Genomic DNA, 16580 nt, shown 5'->3' on the forward strand with positions numbered 1-16580 from the left:
GCTTAACCGACCATATTCAATATAATTTTCCTGAAAAATTATTTGCTTATTAAGCTTTATTATTTAGATTTTTTTTAAATGGTTTTGCTCTCCCGGTTCAAAAGTTAGAGGGGATCACACCTTTTTTTTGAAGCGATTATTGTCAAAAGTATTTACTTAGTCAAAAAAACATTTTTAGCAACCTTTCTGTATTTATAAAGACCTACCTAACGATGAGCCACATGTTTTTTTTTTTTTACTTTTTGTTACATTTATACGGAGTATATATTTTAAATTTTTTTTTCGAAACGAAACGACTTACATAATTGTACTACACCTACGTTTCAACTTTGGTTATAAAATATACTTATAGTTTTTGAGTAAAATGGCTGTGACATACGCACAGACCGACAGACATAAGGACATGACGAAACTAAAAGGGTTCCATTTTTGCCATTATGGCTACGGAACCCTAAAAATACTATTTAATAGCGCTATGAATTGATTATGATAACTTTTTTCTGATAAATCGTCGAATTTCGATTATAAAAACATTTTAGTGCAAAATTCGTCTTCTATTTTATAAATTCTCGGTCTCGGTCTCGGTCTCGGCCGAGAATCCCATTGAATCTCGGTCTCGGTCTCGGTCTCGGCCGAGACAAAAAAAGCGTTCTCGGTCGGACCTTAAATATAAATTCATATAGATTAGCTTGAAATAATTTATATTGTAATTTAATATTATAAAACAAATTAATCACATAGGTATTAATTAGGTACATACAGTAGGTACTGTACAGACAGATCACTTTATTTCAATGTAAATTAAGGTATACCTCAATGTAAAAATAATTATCGATAAGAAACAACACGTGTAACATCACTATTTTTAACGCCAACGCGATTTTTTTCGACAAAAAAAGGCAACGGTCCTACATCAAACATCCTTAACAAGTTACAGATTAAAATCCGCCTTTCGTTTCGAAACTAGTTTGTAGGATCTCGCCTTTGTTCTTTCCGGCCAGTTTCTCATAAAACTTACTAATAAAACTTAAGAAAATAAACTAATAATATGAGTAAACGAGCTTACCATTAAATTATGTCACGAAAATCCTGTTTCGAAACCCTTTATGACTGAAAAACTATTTTAAAACTCCATTTTGTAAAACGAACCACTAAAACTCACATTCACTTTTCGAAACATAACCTAAAACTTGCTAAAAACTGTTAGAATTGTTTTTAATTTTTAAACTTAGAACGCTAACTTTATAAATCAGTAACGCGTACGCGACCGCGTCTCAACTCAACTGAGACTGCCGAAGATATTTTTACCTGTGTAAAGCAAAAAGTTCGCTTCGTCAATCGGACTTAATTAACGCTACAACTTATTTACAACCTTATTACTGTGTCACAAAGTCGTGATTTCTATACTCAAGGTAATTACTTTGGCGTGACCATAGTTAGCATGCAGGACAAAGTATATTAAACCTTCTTATAAGCTATTACGGTTGAGATTAGAGTGATTTAACCTGAAAGCTCCGGCGTTGTAATCCTCTGGGTATACATATATCGTGGGCAGTTGCTGTGAAGAAAAGCTTCTCAAACTTTGGAAAGTTTCTGTTAAGCTTGTTAGCAACTGTAACTTACTTAGTTGATTCTTTGAGTAAAAGGCGAAGGAATAAGAAAGTAGGTATTTAATAAAATATAATTAGCCAGCTGTTTATTGTTAGTACTTAACTAGTTTATTTATATTTAGCTGGCAGTTATTTTACTAATAGCAATGTGGATATTGCTTAAAAACAAAGGTATTTAAAAAAAAGTTGTAATCTCGAAAATATCTAGTTGTGTGTATGATGGTCGGTGTGATATCCTCACATAACATAACATTACAGCGCATTGGATTAAAACAGTAGTACCGGTACTAATGCCTAAATAACTGTAGTAGTCATTTTATTTTTAAAAAATTTACTAGACTATACCTCTTGCGTCGCATGATCGTCCCTATGAGGCTATGAGGTCATTTTTAAATAAACTTTCACGTAATACTCGTACATTTTTTTGAAGTTAAGCACATTAATTTATTTAGGAAAGTTACATTTTAGTAATAAAAATAATTCAGCTCAGCGACCCAAAATGAGACTTGGCCTCCGACACAAGACAGCGCCACTTTTCTCGGTCCTGAACTCCTGTGCGTATTCTCGCCAATTGTTAACTCGAAGTTCGCCCAGATCCGCCTCCACCATGTCGCTCCAGCAATAACTGAGGCGTCCGGTAGGACTTCCTCCTGCTAGGCGACACAGGTACCTACGCTCGTTTGACTTAAAGAGTCTCTTGAGACTTAAAGGAACTGTAACGCGGGAGGTATCTATATCTATACCTTACAGTTATAGTTGCTAACAAGCTTAACAGAATATTTCCAAAGTTAAGTAATTCCCATAGGGAAAACTTTTTTGATATTTGTGAGACTTCATATTTTGTATTTTGCTATATCTATCTTAAGTATTGATGAGAGGCTATAACTTGTAAATACGTAGGTATGCACGACGTATCTGAAATGTATGGGAAGAGCCGCGGATCCGGATATTTTCTTACATTTCGGTCATCTGGTTTCAATCCGGATCCGAAATGACTGCTAGGCTGGATCCTAGGCACACACATTTTGTTAGTAGAAAACGGCGACAAATTTAAAAAATGTAGGCGCTGAGGGTTGACTTTCCATAGAAAATCTGAATTTCACGCCTTTTTCTACTGACAAAGTGGGTATGTTTGAGTATTTCTATATATTTATTGTATCTTTTCATATCCGTTGTGAGTGTACAGTTTGAGCACCAGCGCCCAGGCCCCGTACAGCAAAACTGGTTTGTTGTAGGCTCCAACTGAAATGAATTAACTCATTGCCGAGTAATCTCAGCCGAAACTAGGCCCCAGTATTGTCTACTGGTTATCCTGTCGTAAAACTCAAGTGCCCCTCTTGTTTGTCGTGTGTAGAACTGATGTGGCAAAAACTCACTACATTAGTACATCTTACTTCGAAATGGAGGCACTACTTATTCTACTATAAAATGGCATTAAGTATGTAAATAATATTTCATTACATACCCGTAAATAGAAATAATAAATACTAAATAAATATTATAGGACATTATTACACAAATTGACTAAGTCCCACAGTAAGCTCAATAAGGCATGTGTTGAGGGTACTTAGACAACGATATATATAATATATAAATATTTATGAATACTTAAATACATAGAAAACGCCCATGACTCAGGAACAAATATCCATGCTCATCACACGAATACATGCCCTTACCAGGATTTGAACCCGGGACCATCAGCTTTGTAGGCAGGGTCACTATCACTACCCACTAGGCCAGACCGGTCGTCGAAACACTAGAACCATGACATAAAAAAAAAAACAAATACAAGTACCTAAATATGAATATTAATTATGAAAGTTATATCGATAAAGAAACTACACGTGTCACGTCACTATTTGTTATTAAATAATTTTCTTTTTAATAAATAAAAGGCAACGGTCGTACATCAAACATCCTTGACAAGTTACTTACTGATTCTAATTCACCTTTTTTATATTTATTATATATATGTATTATGGTAAACCCATCTGAAATATATGTATAGAAGTCCGGCAAACCAATTGTTTCAGTAGAGAAAGGCGGTCAAATTTTAAAGGCGGTCAAATTTCAAATTATAGGCGCAAGGGGTCGATTTCCTATAGGGAGCGTGCATGAACTGTAGGAGGCAGCACAGGAGCCGTCAGATTTTTGGCGCGAGGCGTAAATGTGATGTTTATTGTTCCGATGTAGCCCACAAGATGGCAGAACCTACTATGCACAAGAAAACACGTGACGTGTACATGTGCTTGTTTATGGTTCCGATTCAGGCCACAAGATGGCAGACCCTCCAACGCGCGCGGTCCCTATAAAAAAATCCTTTTCTACAGACACATTTATCTATTGGTCTACATATTGGTAGACCAAAATGCACCAATAATACCTAGACTTAAGTACTTTTACTCTGGCAAGCCAGTATAGTCAGTAGAAAAAGGCGACAAATTTTGAAAAGTAGGCGCGAAGAATCGGTCTGCCATACAAATTTTGAAATTGGTGCCTTTTCAACTGACACAGTTGATTTGCCAGACGTTGGTTGGTTTTGATCTCGTAGCGGGTGGCCGTAACTCTTTGGCTGGGCTGTGATATGTGTGTGAAGTGAACCTCATTATGTATGCGTCTGCGGCTCTATGGTGGAGAAGGACGCATGGGCAGGTCAGGTACAGCATTTTACTCAATTTACGTTAAGATTTTTGTGTTTGTATAACTTTCTACTTACTTACTTACTTACTTCCGTTGGCTCAGCGACCCAAAATGAGACTTGGCCTCCGACACAAGACAGCGCCACGTTTCTCGGTCCTGTGCGACCTCTCGCCAATTGTCGACTCGAAGCTCGCGCAGATCCGCCTCCACCATGTCGCTCCAGCGAAACCTAGGGCGTCCGATAGGACGTCCTCCTGCTAGGCGACCCAGGTACGCTCTTTTTACGTTCCGATCTTCGTCCATTCTCTCAAGGTGGCCCAACCAACGGAGAACCAACGGATAACTTTCTAACCTAATTAAATTTACATAGGGTTTTACGAAGTTGCCAGTGTATAGTTTAATCATTCCATGCGTGAGCAAATCAAAGCACCTTTACGGAAGGCAAAGGTAGTCCACAGAGGCCAATTACGGATCTTGGATCAAACACACCCAATAAAATAAAATTCAATATAATAATGCGTTCCGGGTGTTGATGGGGCTGCCGCGCTTTTGCAGTGCGTCACAGATGTTCGCTGACGCGCACGTAACATGCTTCAAAGCAGCAATGCGCCTGCGAGCCGCATCGCTGGTACGGCGCGTGCGCGCCAGCCCCAACACCATCCTAACTATGATTGCGGATAGGATCGACTGTCCGTACATAATGCATTGTTGCGGGCTTCATAAGCCCAGTAACGGTGAATGGTTAGGATTTTAGTTAAGATATTTATTGTTACTAACATAGTTTTTAAGTTTTATTGTACATAACTAACATTTTATGAGCCACATGCGCTTGAAATAAACGGTAATTTAATTTATTTTAATTTAATTTTAATAAACAATAATTGTGGTTGGCCTGATCATAGACAACCGTTAAGCTGGCACACGTCGAACGTGGTTCGCGGTAGGCCCTCTGATGTCTAATGCTAGTCTACCCTCCATACTGCTATACTTTGTGTGCAATGCAATGAAACGCGAATAGCTCGTATAAATAGATTTATTCCATTTTCTACTTAAAACTAAAATGTAACAACTGCCTGTTGTAGTTTAAAGACATTGGCTGAATCAACAAATCATACAAATACAACCTTTATTTAAGTGCATTTTATAACCTATAATTTTTATTTACTTATATGTTATCAAATGACAAAAATAGATGATAGAACATGTTGTACAGTCGCCATAATAAATATCCGAGGCGCTCAAAAATATCTGAACACGCACTCTAGCGCCTTGACAATAAAGGCGTGTTCAGATATTTATGATCACCTTGGCCGCTCCTATTTATCTGATCCTATTATTATCTGATGGCGGCCGTACCTACATTGTAAAGATTCGACTGTAAAGAGTAAAACTAGTAGAAATTTAAAAGGAACTTGCTGGTGACACCAGATTGTCAAATACATGTCATACGAGATGCACTTATGTGGCGGAATGAGATGGATATATCAATATTTGATGTTAACAAAATAAGTTTGTACACAAAATAAGTATACAATGTTGCTTACGCTCAGTGGCGCTCTCTATTTCTACTCTTTACTATCGGAGTGTTGTCAGAACGGGTTTAAACACTTTATTCCTTGGACTTGGGGACCCAGGCCTCGACCTTGGGTCTAGTGGTGCTGTAGGGTACATATTGTCCCTTGGTGCCAGAGAGGTTTTCATTGCCATACAACATCCAGTCATATTTAGGGCGGCTGGGGTCCTGCAAATGTTAAAAAGATTAAGTTTTTCTATACCCATTTAGAATTGACTCCTAAAGCCAACGCTTCTACCTACTTATTGCTTCTATTCATTGTCAGTAGTGTAGACGTGCCTCGGCCGAGGCGGCGAGCGCGTTTACCTCGCCCGAGCGCGCCGCCTCAGCTGAGGCACGTCTACACTAGCCGGTTTGTGCGTGAGGAAATTGCCTTGCGCGTATGCTCGCTCTGTGTGGACTCGCCTAATTTTGTTTTCAACGAAATCGCCAATTCGAATTAGGTATTATTTAGGTATTGCCACTCTCGCATCGGTCTTTTCAGTCACCAAAAAAGATTTTTTGCGTATAAAAATATTTTTCATAAAAGAAATATTTGTTATTTTATAACACAAAACCGTTTAGGAAAGAATCTTAAACAAATAAAAACAATAATAGAATGATGTCTGTAATGACTCCGCTTCACTTAATTCTAATTAAATCGCTGCAAAGTTACCTTAAATGAACTCTACGTGACTAATACTCCCATATTTACCTGGTGTGGGGGAAGATCGGTCTTGTAGTGCAGCCAGCCAAACCATTCAGCGGGCACCTAGAATTATTTTAAATTCATAGTTATACTTAATAAAATAATAAACAAAGTTACCAAACTCCTTCATCGTTACAAGAAACTTATGGGGCCGTCTGGTGACATTTACCATATAGACCGATCAAATTAGATCCAACAATAAATTCCCAGCAAGCTGGACAAGGGTGTAGCCAGCCAGTGAAATAGGGGGCAAGCAGATAGATCACTGGTGGCCTAGGAGCCAGGGAAGACGCCACAGAGGGGCATACATTGTATGTAAAATTTGAGCTCCTGCATAACATGAACATACCAACAAAAATCATGAAATTCAAAACAGCGACCACTTTTTACAACTTTGACTATGAATTCATATTAAGGTACCTTTTGGATCCTTAGATACCAATTTTACGTTAGACATATCATAGAGCTACAATTTATTTTCTTAAATATTTAAAAAACAAAACATAAAATAACTGATAGATGATAGAACAGTGGTTCCTAACCTGGGGGTAATTACCCCTAGTTGGGGTAAAACTGGTATTTTACGGGGATTTAAAAAAAAAAAAAAAAATATGGGGATAATAAGCTCAATTAAATATAACAAGAATTATACCTGTATGAAAGAATATTGATAATTATTGGGAGTAGGGGTAAAATCGGGTTCCCTAATTAGTCTTAGGGGTGGCAGGACTAAAAAGGTTAAGAACCACTGTGATAGAATGTACATTTTTATTTTTATTTTTTTTATTAAGAAAAAGGGAAGTATTTACCTGACTGCCATCATAGTTCATGTGGAAGTTAGGAGAGTACTCCACCCAACGGTTACGGGAATAGAAGTAGCGGGGGTTCTCATAGTATTTGTTACCAAACTTGTCTTCGCCTACCAGGGTACCGTCCTTCAAGTCATCCTGACTGTGGATCAAGCATAGAAACGTTTTATTTACAAATTAATAAATAATAATAATAAATAAATATAAGCCAAAATAATTATCAATTGTTCTATTTAATAAATAAACAACAGTAAAAAATCCTTTCTCCATTTATTACATAGAAAAGCACAATAACAGTTGTCAAAGAATGTTGGTATTTATTAGTAACTGCGTTATTATTAACTTATTTAAAGGGCATTAGTAATTAACTAAATGTTTTTCAAAGCTTTATTAACTAAAGAAAACTAGGGAAAATAAAGGTAAAAGTCAAAACAACATAACCTATCACAAAGTAATTACATAATAAAATATATTCTCACCGGTATAGTTTCCACAGGGAACCTCGAATGCCCCCATTTTGGCGTATGATGTTAAAGAAATTGGCTACTTTATCTAGTGCAAATATCTTTGCAATGGACATTTTTAAGCTAAATCAATTTTCTACAATTTTCGTTTCGTAGCAAAGCAAAATAATTGTCACTTTGACGTTTGAGCACTTGACAGATTAGAAATGTTGCCTTATCAATATTTAAAAAAAAACTACTAAATCTGCGTTCGATAAACGTACTTTAGTTTCTGTGGGTTCAGGTTCATTTTCACTTTCACTGAGCGTAAGCCAGATGGCGGTGCGTGTTCATTGTTCGGGATTTCAAAATTTGTGTGGGAGAAGGATCCTTGGCGCCTACATTTCTTTTAAATTTGCCGCCTTTTTTTTTCTGGCAAAGCTGGCTTAAAGAAACAGGGGAAACCTATGCTGGCACCATCTATAAAAACCTTTGGCAGTTGCCAATACTACTACTTGGTTTTCCATTTAACCCTTTGAACGCCACGCCTGACAGGTGCGGCAGGTTATCGTGAACCTTGTTGTAATCATCGGAAGGCACGAAGGTTGGTATTGGAGCCAAGCGCGTCAGTTGACGTCTTTGGCGAAGAAGGGTTAGCGGGATAAAGAAGTAATATCCCATTATATTATTAAAATTATTTATTTACTAAAATAATTGGTACCTAAAAAGGTACACAAAATTACTTATTAAAGTAAAAAATAGATTTCATTAATGATAAAAGAGTGAATGTCATTTAGCCTTCTTGTTTTTCTTCTTCGTTTTCCGAACCACCCCGTTGTCGAGGAATTCGTACTTTCCGTCTGTTTTTAAGAAATTCGTATTGGATTCCGCTTCATCCACAGATTCAACATTTTTGTTACGCTTTTTCTTCTTTTTTGATTTGAACAGACATCCAACATCACGATCAGAAACATTATTCTCATCAATGTTTTTAATTTTTTTCGTTTTTCTACCATTTTCCTCTTCAATTTCACTGGCAACATTTTCATCAGTCAGTTTGCGTTTCTTTTTATTTTTCTTAGGCTCAGATTCTCTGCATTCAGCCACTTCAATGTTACCATTTCCGATTTCCGTTAAACTCTCGGTGTTTGAGCAACGCTTCTTCTTTTTTTTCTTTTTGCTTTTAGGAACATCTGTGTCACTATTTAAATTTAAATCTTCAACTTGTAGTTCATTGGCATGTTTGTTTTTATTTTTCTTTTTCTTTTCATGATGAGAGTAACCTTCATACTTTTCTTGTTCAAGTAAATGTTGTTCTTGCTGTTCTATTCTTGCTAATTTGCCTAAAGCCCGCAATCCATGTCTTGCGCCTCTGAAATAAAAAATGGAACAGTAATTATCAAAATCGCATCCAAAACACTATACTACGCTCCAAAACTCTAATAGCTGAAGTGGCTGAATCAGCTGCCACGCTGAAATGGGACTGGGCGGGACACGATTGCGGTAGCGATGACTTGTGGGCTAAAACAACCACCAATTGGGCCCCACAAAATCGATCCTGGGGTCGCAGCAAAGCTCGACGGTGATGACCTGGACGCCTTTGATAGGAACTGGTGGGAGACCTGTGAAAACCAGTATACGTGGAAAGGGAGGCCTTTGCTTCGCAGTGGGACACTCTAAACTCATAGTATAAATAAAATTATCAAATAATTTAATTTATTGTTTTTTTTTTTTTTTTTTATATTGCTTCAAGTCAAAAATAGAAGTTTTGCATCTGAAAATATATTTTTTAAATGGCAAAGGCACAAATTGCTTGAGGAATAACTAGACTATCTTCATTTCCAGGAGCTCTGTGATGGAAGCTTCAAAAGGCAAATACATCACAGAATTGCTTATGGACTGGAGTTCCAGAATTTTCAAGTATTTGATAAGATCATGTATAGGTAAAATGTTAAGCAAGGCGAGACTAGCATGAACTTGCATGCAAGTTACGTTACATTTCTGCCTACTATGAGTAAGGTAAACCGCATTCAAAAGTATAATCAAATAGATTTAAAAAAAAAACAGACACCGCAATGTAATGATAATTGCATGCAAGTTCTTTAAGTGTAAACCTCTCTTTAACATACTTATGTGCTGTCCGTCCACCACAGGCAGCAAAAAGCTCCTCATCTGTCATCTTAAACACATCCTTCTTCTCCTCGTCACTCTCCGAGTCTGACTCTGCCATTTTCTCCATTTTGACTCCCCCGTTTGTCAAAGTGGCTTTTTTAACAAAATAGTCAGCATACTGATCCTCTTCTGTGGTTGATTTCTTTTTAGTTTTTGTCAGTTTCCAGGTGCTGTTTGATATTTGGAAGTCATCTGTGTTTGTTTTTATCTTTTTCGTTTTGCCATTTTTCTCTTCAACCTGCGAAATGGTAAGTTTACAGTTACACATTTTACAGTTCTGATAATTTAAGATTTGAATAGTATTAGTAAAGATCTTGACCATATTTTAAGAGGGAACCATCATCAGCTCAAAGCCAAATATATTGATTTTGATCTTTCAATATCTGGGAGATATATAAAAACTCAAAAATGCGATCTAGATCGATTTTTAGCCTCCGAAAAACCTCATAAAGCAAATTTTATCAAAATTGTGAGAGCCCAAGTGTTTCCAAGATCCCCCGAAATATATATATATGTTTATTTAAGCCACATTAGACCTCCCTCCTCCTGTTTCATGATCATCAACAGACAGACCACAAAAGAAAGGTTGAGCAATACACATACATACTCAACAAGACATAGATGATTGCAAATGGAAATTTACCTCTACATTACCAGCTGCCTTGTTATAAAGTGTCGTCCACCAGTGTTCTGTGAAATCAGACGCCACATCATGCCCTACGCCTGTGACGCTTCGCTTTAACTTCGGTTTTAATGCTTGGGATATACCATTTTCATTTCTGCCTAAGCCTTTACCTAAAGACATTCATAAATGAATTATTATTATTAATTGATTTTATAAAGGCCATAGTTTGATATAAGGATGCTTTTATGCCTATTTTGTATATGAATAGGACTTCAAAATCTTATCAAAACTAATGCGTAGTTAAAGCGAAGGATAGAGTATCTTACCATCGGTCCAGCCGTATTTCTCAAGTTGTTTTCGAGCAAAATCCATTATCATAAGATTTTATACTAATTTAAGCTTATTATAATTAGTTACTAAAACATGAGTTTAATATATTTATCTAACATAAACAGTATGTTTACAACCAGTCAACCACTTTACAACAGGTTATGAATAACCTCAAAAAAATCACACGATCTGTCAAACTGAACTTGGTTGCGTTCAGAAATAGTAAAATTGTGAATGTGTTCCGAATTAATATAATAATAATAATACCGCAGGGCAGCTTGTGGCGAGCTGTTGGGGAGTAACGACCCCACGGATCCGAGTACTCCCGAGAGTCGGTCAGGGTCTCCGTCTCCGGCGTGTCTTCGTCGGTCGGAGTGGACCCGCAGGACTCTCAGCTCTGGCTTGCCTTCATTGGCCGTCCAGAGAGGAGTCGTTAGAGCTAAATGCTCCAGGGGTGGAAGTGAAAACTTGCATAAGACGCGAGTTGGCACAGTGGCTGTTATCAGCCACTGGGTAGAAAGCGGCGTACACCTCTCGACACCCCTGAGCCGCTCACACCGGTGTTGCTCCTGGTCGTCTTCACGACGGCATTTTCAGGGGCCCATCTAGTGGGCGGCGAGTCACCGCCTGCCTCGATAACTAGTGAAAACATTGTTATGGCAGGTATCCGGATGTCTTTGCAATAACCCAGTCTCATTGTCCTCCCAAACTTCAATCCATAGACCGTTATACTGTTCACTTTACTCCAATAGTCCCAATGCCTGTTGCGACCGGTTCATGGGTGTCTATTGTTGCGCCCGTGAACGGGTTCCAGCAGGCGTTCTACATGACATTAAAGCTCTCCAAGAGGCCTCTACGTGTTGGATCTATATCACCACTTGATTATAACATACCTACAAATTACAGAATACACAAAAAAAAATAGTTTATAGTATATGCCTATTTATGGTATTTGTTATCATCTAAATATTCTTGTAAAGAATAGAAACAATTATTTTATTAAATAAGTTTTCAAGCTATTTACAAATTTATCATTATTTGATTCTATCGCTATTTCTTTAGGAAGACTGTTGAAAATTCTTACAGACATGTTATAGGGACTTTTGTTACTCATTTGTAAATTACTGGCAGGAAGGGCAATCTTGTTTTGATATCATAAGTTCAAGTTACTAGTATGACGGTCTTTAGCTTTTATGTATAGGTCGGGATGTTTTCGTACAAATTTGCATGTTTCTAAGATGTAAAGGGATGGCAAAGTTAAAATATTTAATTTTTTAAAGTAAGGTCTGCAGCTTTCTTGATTTTTTATGTTACTTAATATTCTAATACACCTTTTTTGCAGTATGAACAAATCTACACTATTTGTGCTGTTTCCCCACAAAACGATCCCGTATTGAAGCCATGTCTGTGTAAATGCGTGATAAGCACTAAGAGCTGTTTTTAAATCTGAGGTTTTTTTAATATTTCTGAGGGCATAAGCAAAGCGTGATATTTTTAAACTAATTTTATCTAAGTATGTGTGTTTTCCAATTAATGTTTTCGTCAATAATTATACCGAGGAGATTGCAGTTCTTTATTGGTCGAATTGGGTTGTCTAGGTAAGTAAAATTAACATTTAATGGACTCCGCTGATGGGGTCGGCGGCGTTTAAAAAAGAAAATTCTTTGGAAACATTTGTAAAAATATATTTATTCATAAAAATACACGGTAAGTATTTACATGGAAACCATTTCTGCATATAGCACGTCGCAAATGATTATATTATTTATTTAAAATGTCATCGTACAAATCGTCCACGGTCGATTCGTTATTACTGAAAGAAAAAAATAAATAAAACACTTTCAAGGCATAATTCTAAACATTCAAGGCACAGTAGGCTTATCATGATTGCGCCGGACAGTAGGTAACTTGCGCGCATAATATACTAGCTGTCTTTTTCCATGACCATAAGAATGGTGGCCTGGTGGGCAACAAAAAGCGTCTACGTCACTTGACTTTTTAGAAGTAGGCAGATAGGACAAAGTTAGACTATGACAAGGGCAAACAATAATAGCGCTTTCTCTGCAACTCCTACTGAAAGTTCCGTAAGAGCGTCTCTTTCTCCCCCCTCCCCCATTTCATCTCTATATTATTGTACCTCTGTGCAAAGTAAGGTAGCAAAGCACGAAGAATTTCGCATATTAACTTACCATTTCCTGTCTCTATCGCACGCGCATCATTATATTTGCTGTCCCGCTCGCACAGTGGTATTGATCGCCGGCATCTGCGGGACAGCAATATAATTAAGCACGTGCAATAGAGACAAAACAGCAGGTCAATGTACAAAATTATTGGCAGTGGGGTGACACTCAACCTTTCTGGCGCTCTCGAATCAGGGCTGTAACTGCGAAAATCGAAGTTCGTCATTTGCGGGCATTTTTCTCTGTCACTTTAATTACGTCTTAGTAAGATTAAAAGAGAAAGATTCCCGCAATTTGCGAATTTCGGTTTTCGCGGCAAGCCCCCAATTATTAGGGTTGGCACAACTTTACGTCCCTTTGCTTGCGAGCACAACAGATAAGATAATTACTTGAATTTTGACAACCCTAATAGCAGAAAGGGTTAGTGCATACATTGGAAAGGGACAACATGAGTCGTCCCTGAATCGCTGACAAACTTCGATTTTGTGGGAAGTGTCATTTCTGTACGGTAGTACCAAAGAGAAATTGAAATGGAGGTGTATTGTCAAAGAAAACTTTGTAGCGACGTAAATTTACTGCAATCTTTCGACACATAATTAAAACTTTTAGAACGCCATTTGACTTTGATCCTTATTCTTTCACTGATATGTATTCAATTTGTTAAATATCAAAAAGTGGCGCCATCTAATAGATCAAAGGCCAAAGGTATAGCAGCATCGTTTCGAGCGATGGCGCCATAACCTTTAGGTATGGAAGGTACAGGCAAGGAACAAAATCTCCATATACCAAAAACTGTCCGACAAAAAACCATAAATAGGTGGCGCTGCAATACCTATAATACTTGAGTAAAAAATCTAATCATAGACAGCGCACTTCACTCCGTCAATAACGCCTAGATTCTTAGTTACTCTAGCACTACTCTGGAGAGATTTGGAACTATTATTTATAGCTGACAGCTGGACACTTTTGCAACAATTCTCCCTAAGGAGTTTCTGTTCCTTGCCTTTACCTTCCATACCTTTAGGGAGTGCGCGGTAAGATGGCGCCACTTTTTTTTTATCCTCTGGCTTTTACTCCCTGCCAATTTGCACAGGGTGAATTCGCCAACGTCGGTGTTTACTTTCACACATGAGGAGAATGTTCGGTATAATATTTAGAACTTGTCGAATGAGATGGCGCCACCTTTTGATATTTAACAAATTGAACACATCAAAGTCAAATGGGGTTCTAAAAGCTTTAATTATGTGTCGAAAGATGGCAGTAAATTTACGTCGCTACAATTTTTTTTTTAAATACAACTTATAATTTATTCTGTGCTTTAAGAATAATTTTTTACTACATTTATCCTAATACTCAGCAGTCTCCCTGGCTGCATTTAACTTCACGCCAATAGTTATAACTAGGGTCTCTATTGCACCTCTCGGAGTAGACGAGGCCGTGGGGTCCAGAGGATGAGTAGTTGCTCATCGTTGGCTTCTTTAACAGCTCCGGTTTAAAGGTCTTTAGGAAGTACACCCAACATTTTGTTGTTGTTGTTTCACTCCTGAAAAATAAGTTATTTATTATTTATTTATTTAGTGCTAACAGGCTGACATTCGCATTATAACACTTTGAACTAAAAAAACCTCTTAATACCTCAGGGCTCCTCTACACGATGGCCCAGCATAGGCCAATCTAAGGGACGCAGCTATGCGGTGAAAAGAGATAGCAATATCACTTATTCCCTCTAACGCATAAATGCGTCCCTAGGACTGGCCTACGCTGGGCCATCGCGTAGAGGAGCCATCAAGTCCCAGGGATCGAAATCTATTAGCCAAAACACAACTTTGAGACTTAAAATTGAATTTTCAATGTCAATGTCATCGCTGACACGAATCGCGGCCAGATCTGAATCAAGTAGAGTCAGACCAAGACAAGTTGGCAGCAATTTTGACAGCGTGCGCGCGTGTTATTTTAAACGTCAAACATCTATGAAATTATGACGTTTACTTAACACTTGCACAGGCTGGGCTATCAAAATCGCTGCCAACTTATCTTGGTCTGACTCTGAGGGCTATTTTGCTAGTTCGTCCTATTCACGTTGGCATGTGCACGGTATCCTGCCTTTTCGCCGAGAATTCTGTTGCCGAATTTCACTTGCCAACCAACATTTGGCAGACGTTTCATTTTTTACCAAATAATTATTTCATTCCATTTCCCAACCCCATAGCTGGAAAATGAAAATTGCGTACTAGGTTGGGTTAGGTTAGGTTGGATTATGTATCTCTGCGCGGGCGGGCGCGACGTATGATCGACGCGCCCATTGAGGTGAAGGGGTGATCTATTCCCCACGAGTAGAGCTCGAGCCCGGGCGGCCGCTGCTGGCGAGGTTGCGGAAGAGTACTTCGGCGTTCCTGGGACCTCGCCCTATAGCACAGAGCAACAGAGGGGTTTTAGTGGGTAAGCCATGGTCTCATCAGCCTATATGGGAGTCCCACATAACCATCCCAGGCCCGTCCCCGCGCCTGGATGGTATGCGGAACTCATTTCCCCTCTTAAAAAAATTAAAAAAAAAGGTTGGATTATGTAAAATTGGGAAATTAAATTCGCCCAAATGAAACTTCTGCGTAAAGTTGGTTGGCAAGTGAAATTCGGCAATACAATTTTAGGCGAAAAGGCAAAGAACCCATGTGCACAATATTTATGAATATGACTACACACTATTTGAATTACATAGGTATGGTTTGGTTCTCTCAGCAGAAAAAGCAGCTCAACGGGTGAGGTGTCCAAAACGATGTGAACACAACTTTATTGTTTCGATACGCGTGTCATTTTAGAGTCAGACCAAGCTAATTTGGCAGCGATTTTGATAGCCCACACAGTGCAAGTGTTATTTTAAACATCAAACTTGTATGAAATTATGACGTTTACTTAACACTTTCACAGGCCGGGCTATCAAAACCACTGCCAAATTAACTTGGTTTGACTCTACGAGTAAAATGACTCGCGCATCGAAACAATAAAATTGTTTATCTTGGTCTGACTCTAACATCTCTATTGTTTAGCTGCTGGCTGATATCTCTTTTTCTTCTTTTATTATTTATGGCTTCAGTCCAGTGCAACTATTTCGCCAGTATCAAGGTCATAGGTGTTTCAAATACCACTAAAATTGTACGGTTAGTACAATACACTCAAGACAGTGTACGGTGATTTTATCACAAGCAGCACGTGGACTACCGGCCGTTGACTCCAAAATGGTAGTTAAACGCGTTTCAAGATTAATTCTCCATTCACTACACACTACCACATTAGTTTACTGTATAATAAGCTATCGATATTACACTTTAAACAATATTAATGAGCAAAACACAAAGGAATTAATCACGAGGCGTGACTATCAAGATGGCGGTCGAACCGGGGCTCCTACCGGGAAAATCGAAGTTCGTCAATTGCGGGCATTTTTCTCTGTCACTCTAATTACGTCTTTGTAAGAGTAAAAGAGAAAGATCCCCGCAATTTGCGAATTTC

The 16580-nt window shown here is 38.1% G+C and overlaps 4 protein-coding genes across 8 annotated transcripts in view; all 4 read right to left on the reverse strand.

Moving 5' to 3' along the window:
• The window catches only part of LOC133532312 (uncharacterized), a 63361-nt gene extending 61393 nt beyond the window's left edge, over nucleotides 1-1968 (reverse strand). For both annotated transcript variants that reach the window (XM_061870925.1, XM_061870922.1), the window contains exon 1: nucleotides 1067-1968. The gene's annotated coding sequence lies outside the window, so the exon portion shown is untranslated. The remainder of the gene's footprint in view (nucleotides 1-1066) is intronic.
• Nucleotides 1969-5270: 3302 nt separating this feature from the next.
• LOC133531944 (probable NADH dehydrogenase [ubiquinone] 1 alpha subcomplex subunit 12) lies at nucleotides 5271-7971 on the reverse strand. The gene is made up of 4 exons (XM_061870382.1): nucleotides 7803-7971; nucleotides 7324-7465; nucleotides 6521-6577; nucleotides 5271-5994 (listed from the first exon to the last, which is right to left on the reverse strand). Exons 1-4 carry the CDS (start codon nucleotides 7901-7903, stop codon nucleotides 5863-5865), a joined length of 432 nt encoding a protein of 143 aa, XP_061726366.1. The 5' UTR covers nucleotides 7904-7971; the 3' UTR covers nucleotides 5271-5862.
• Nucleotides 7972-8446: 475 nt separating this feature from the next.
• LOC133531943 (G patch domain-containing protein 4) lies at nucleotides 8447-11040 on the reverse strand. The gene is made up of 4 exons (XM_061870381.1): nucleotides 10890-11040; nucleotides 10582-10733; nucleotides 9896-10176; nucleotides 8447-9138 (listed from the first exon to the last, which is right to left on the reverse strand). Exons 1-4 carry the CDS (start codon nucleotides 10939-10941, stop codon nucleotides 8556-8558), a joined length of 1068 nt encoding a protein of 355 aa, XP_061726365.1. The 5' UTR covers nucleotides 10942-11040; the 3' UTR covers nucleotides 8447-8555.
• A 1522-nt stretch (nucleotides 11041-12562) lies between these two features.
• LOC133532015 (putative gamma-glutamylcyclotransferase CG2811) overlaps nucleotides 12563-16580 on the reverse strand; it is a 34688-nt gene continuing 30670 nt past the window's right edge. The window contains exons 4-6 of one of the 4 annotated variants that reach the window (XM_061870501.1): nucleotides 14491-14616; nucleotides 13083-13156; nucleotides 12563-12706 (exon numbers count right to left, since the gene is read on the reverse strand). In XM_061870501.1, coding sequence (XP_061726485.1) covers nucleotides 12663-12706; nucleotides 13083-13156; nucleotides 14491-14616 — 244 coding nt within the window. In that variant the 3' untranslated portion in view covers nucleotides 12563-12662. Of the gene's footprint in view, nucleotides 12707-12753; nucleotides 13157-14490; nucleotides 14617-16580 lie in introns of those variants that run through there. The other 3 variants (XM_061870502.1, XM_061870500.1, XM_061870499.1) reach the window with 3 other exon arrangements.

The sequence above is a fragment of the Cydia pomonella genome, chromosome 26, assembly GCF_033807575.1.
Source record: "Cydia pomonella isolate Wapato2018A chromosome 26, ilCydPomo1, whole genome shotgun sequence".
Classification (NCBI taxonomy): Eukaryota; Metazoa; Arthropoda; class Insecta; order Lepidoptera; family Tortricidae; genus Cydia; species Cydia pomonella.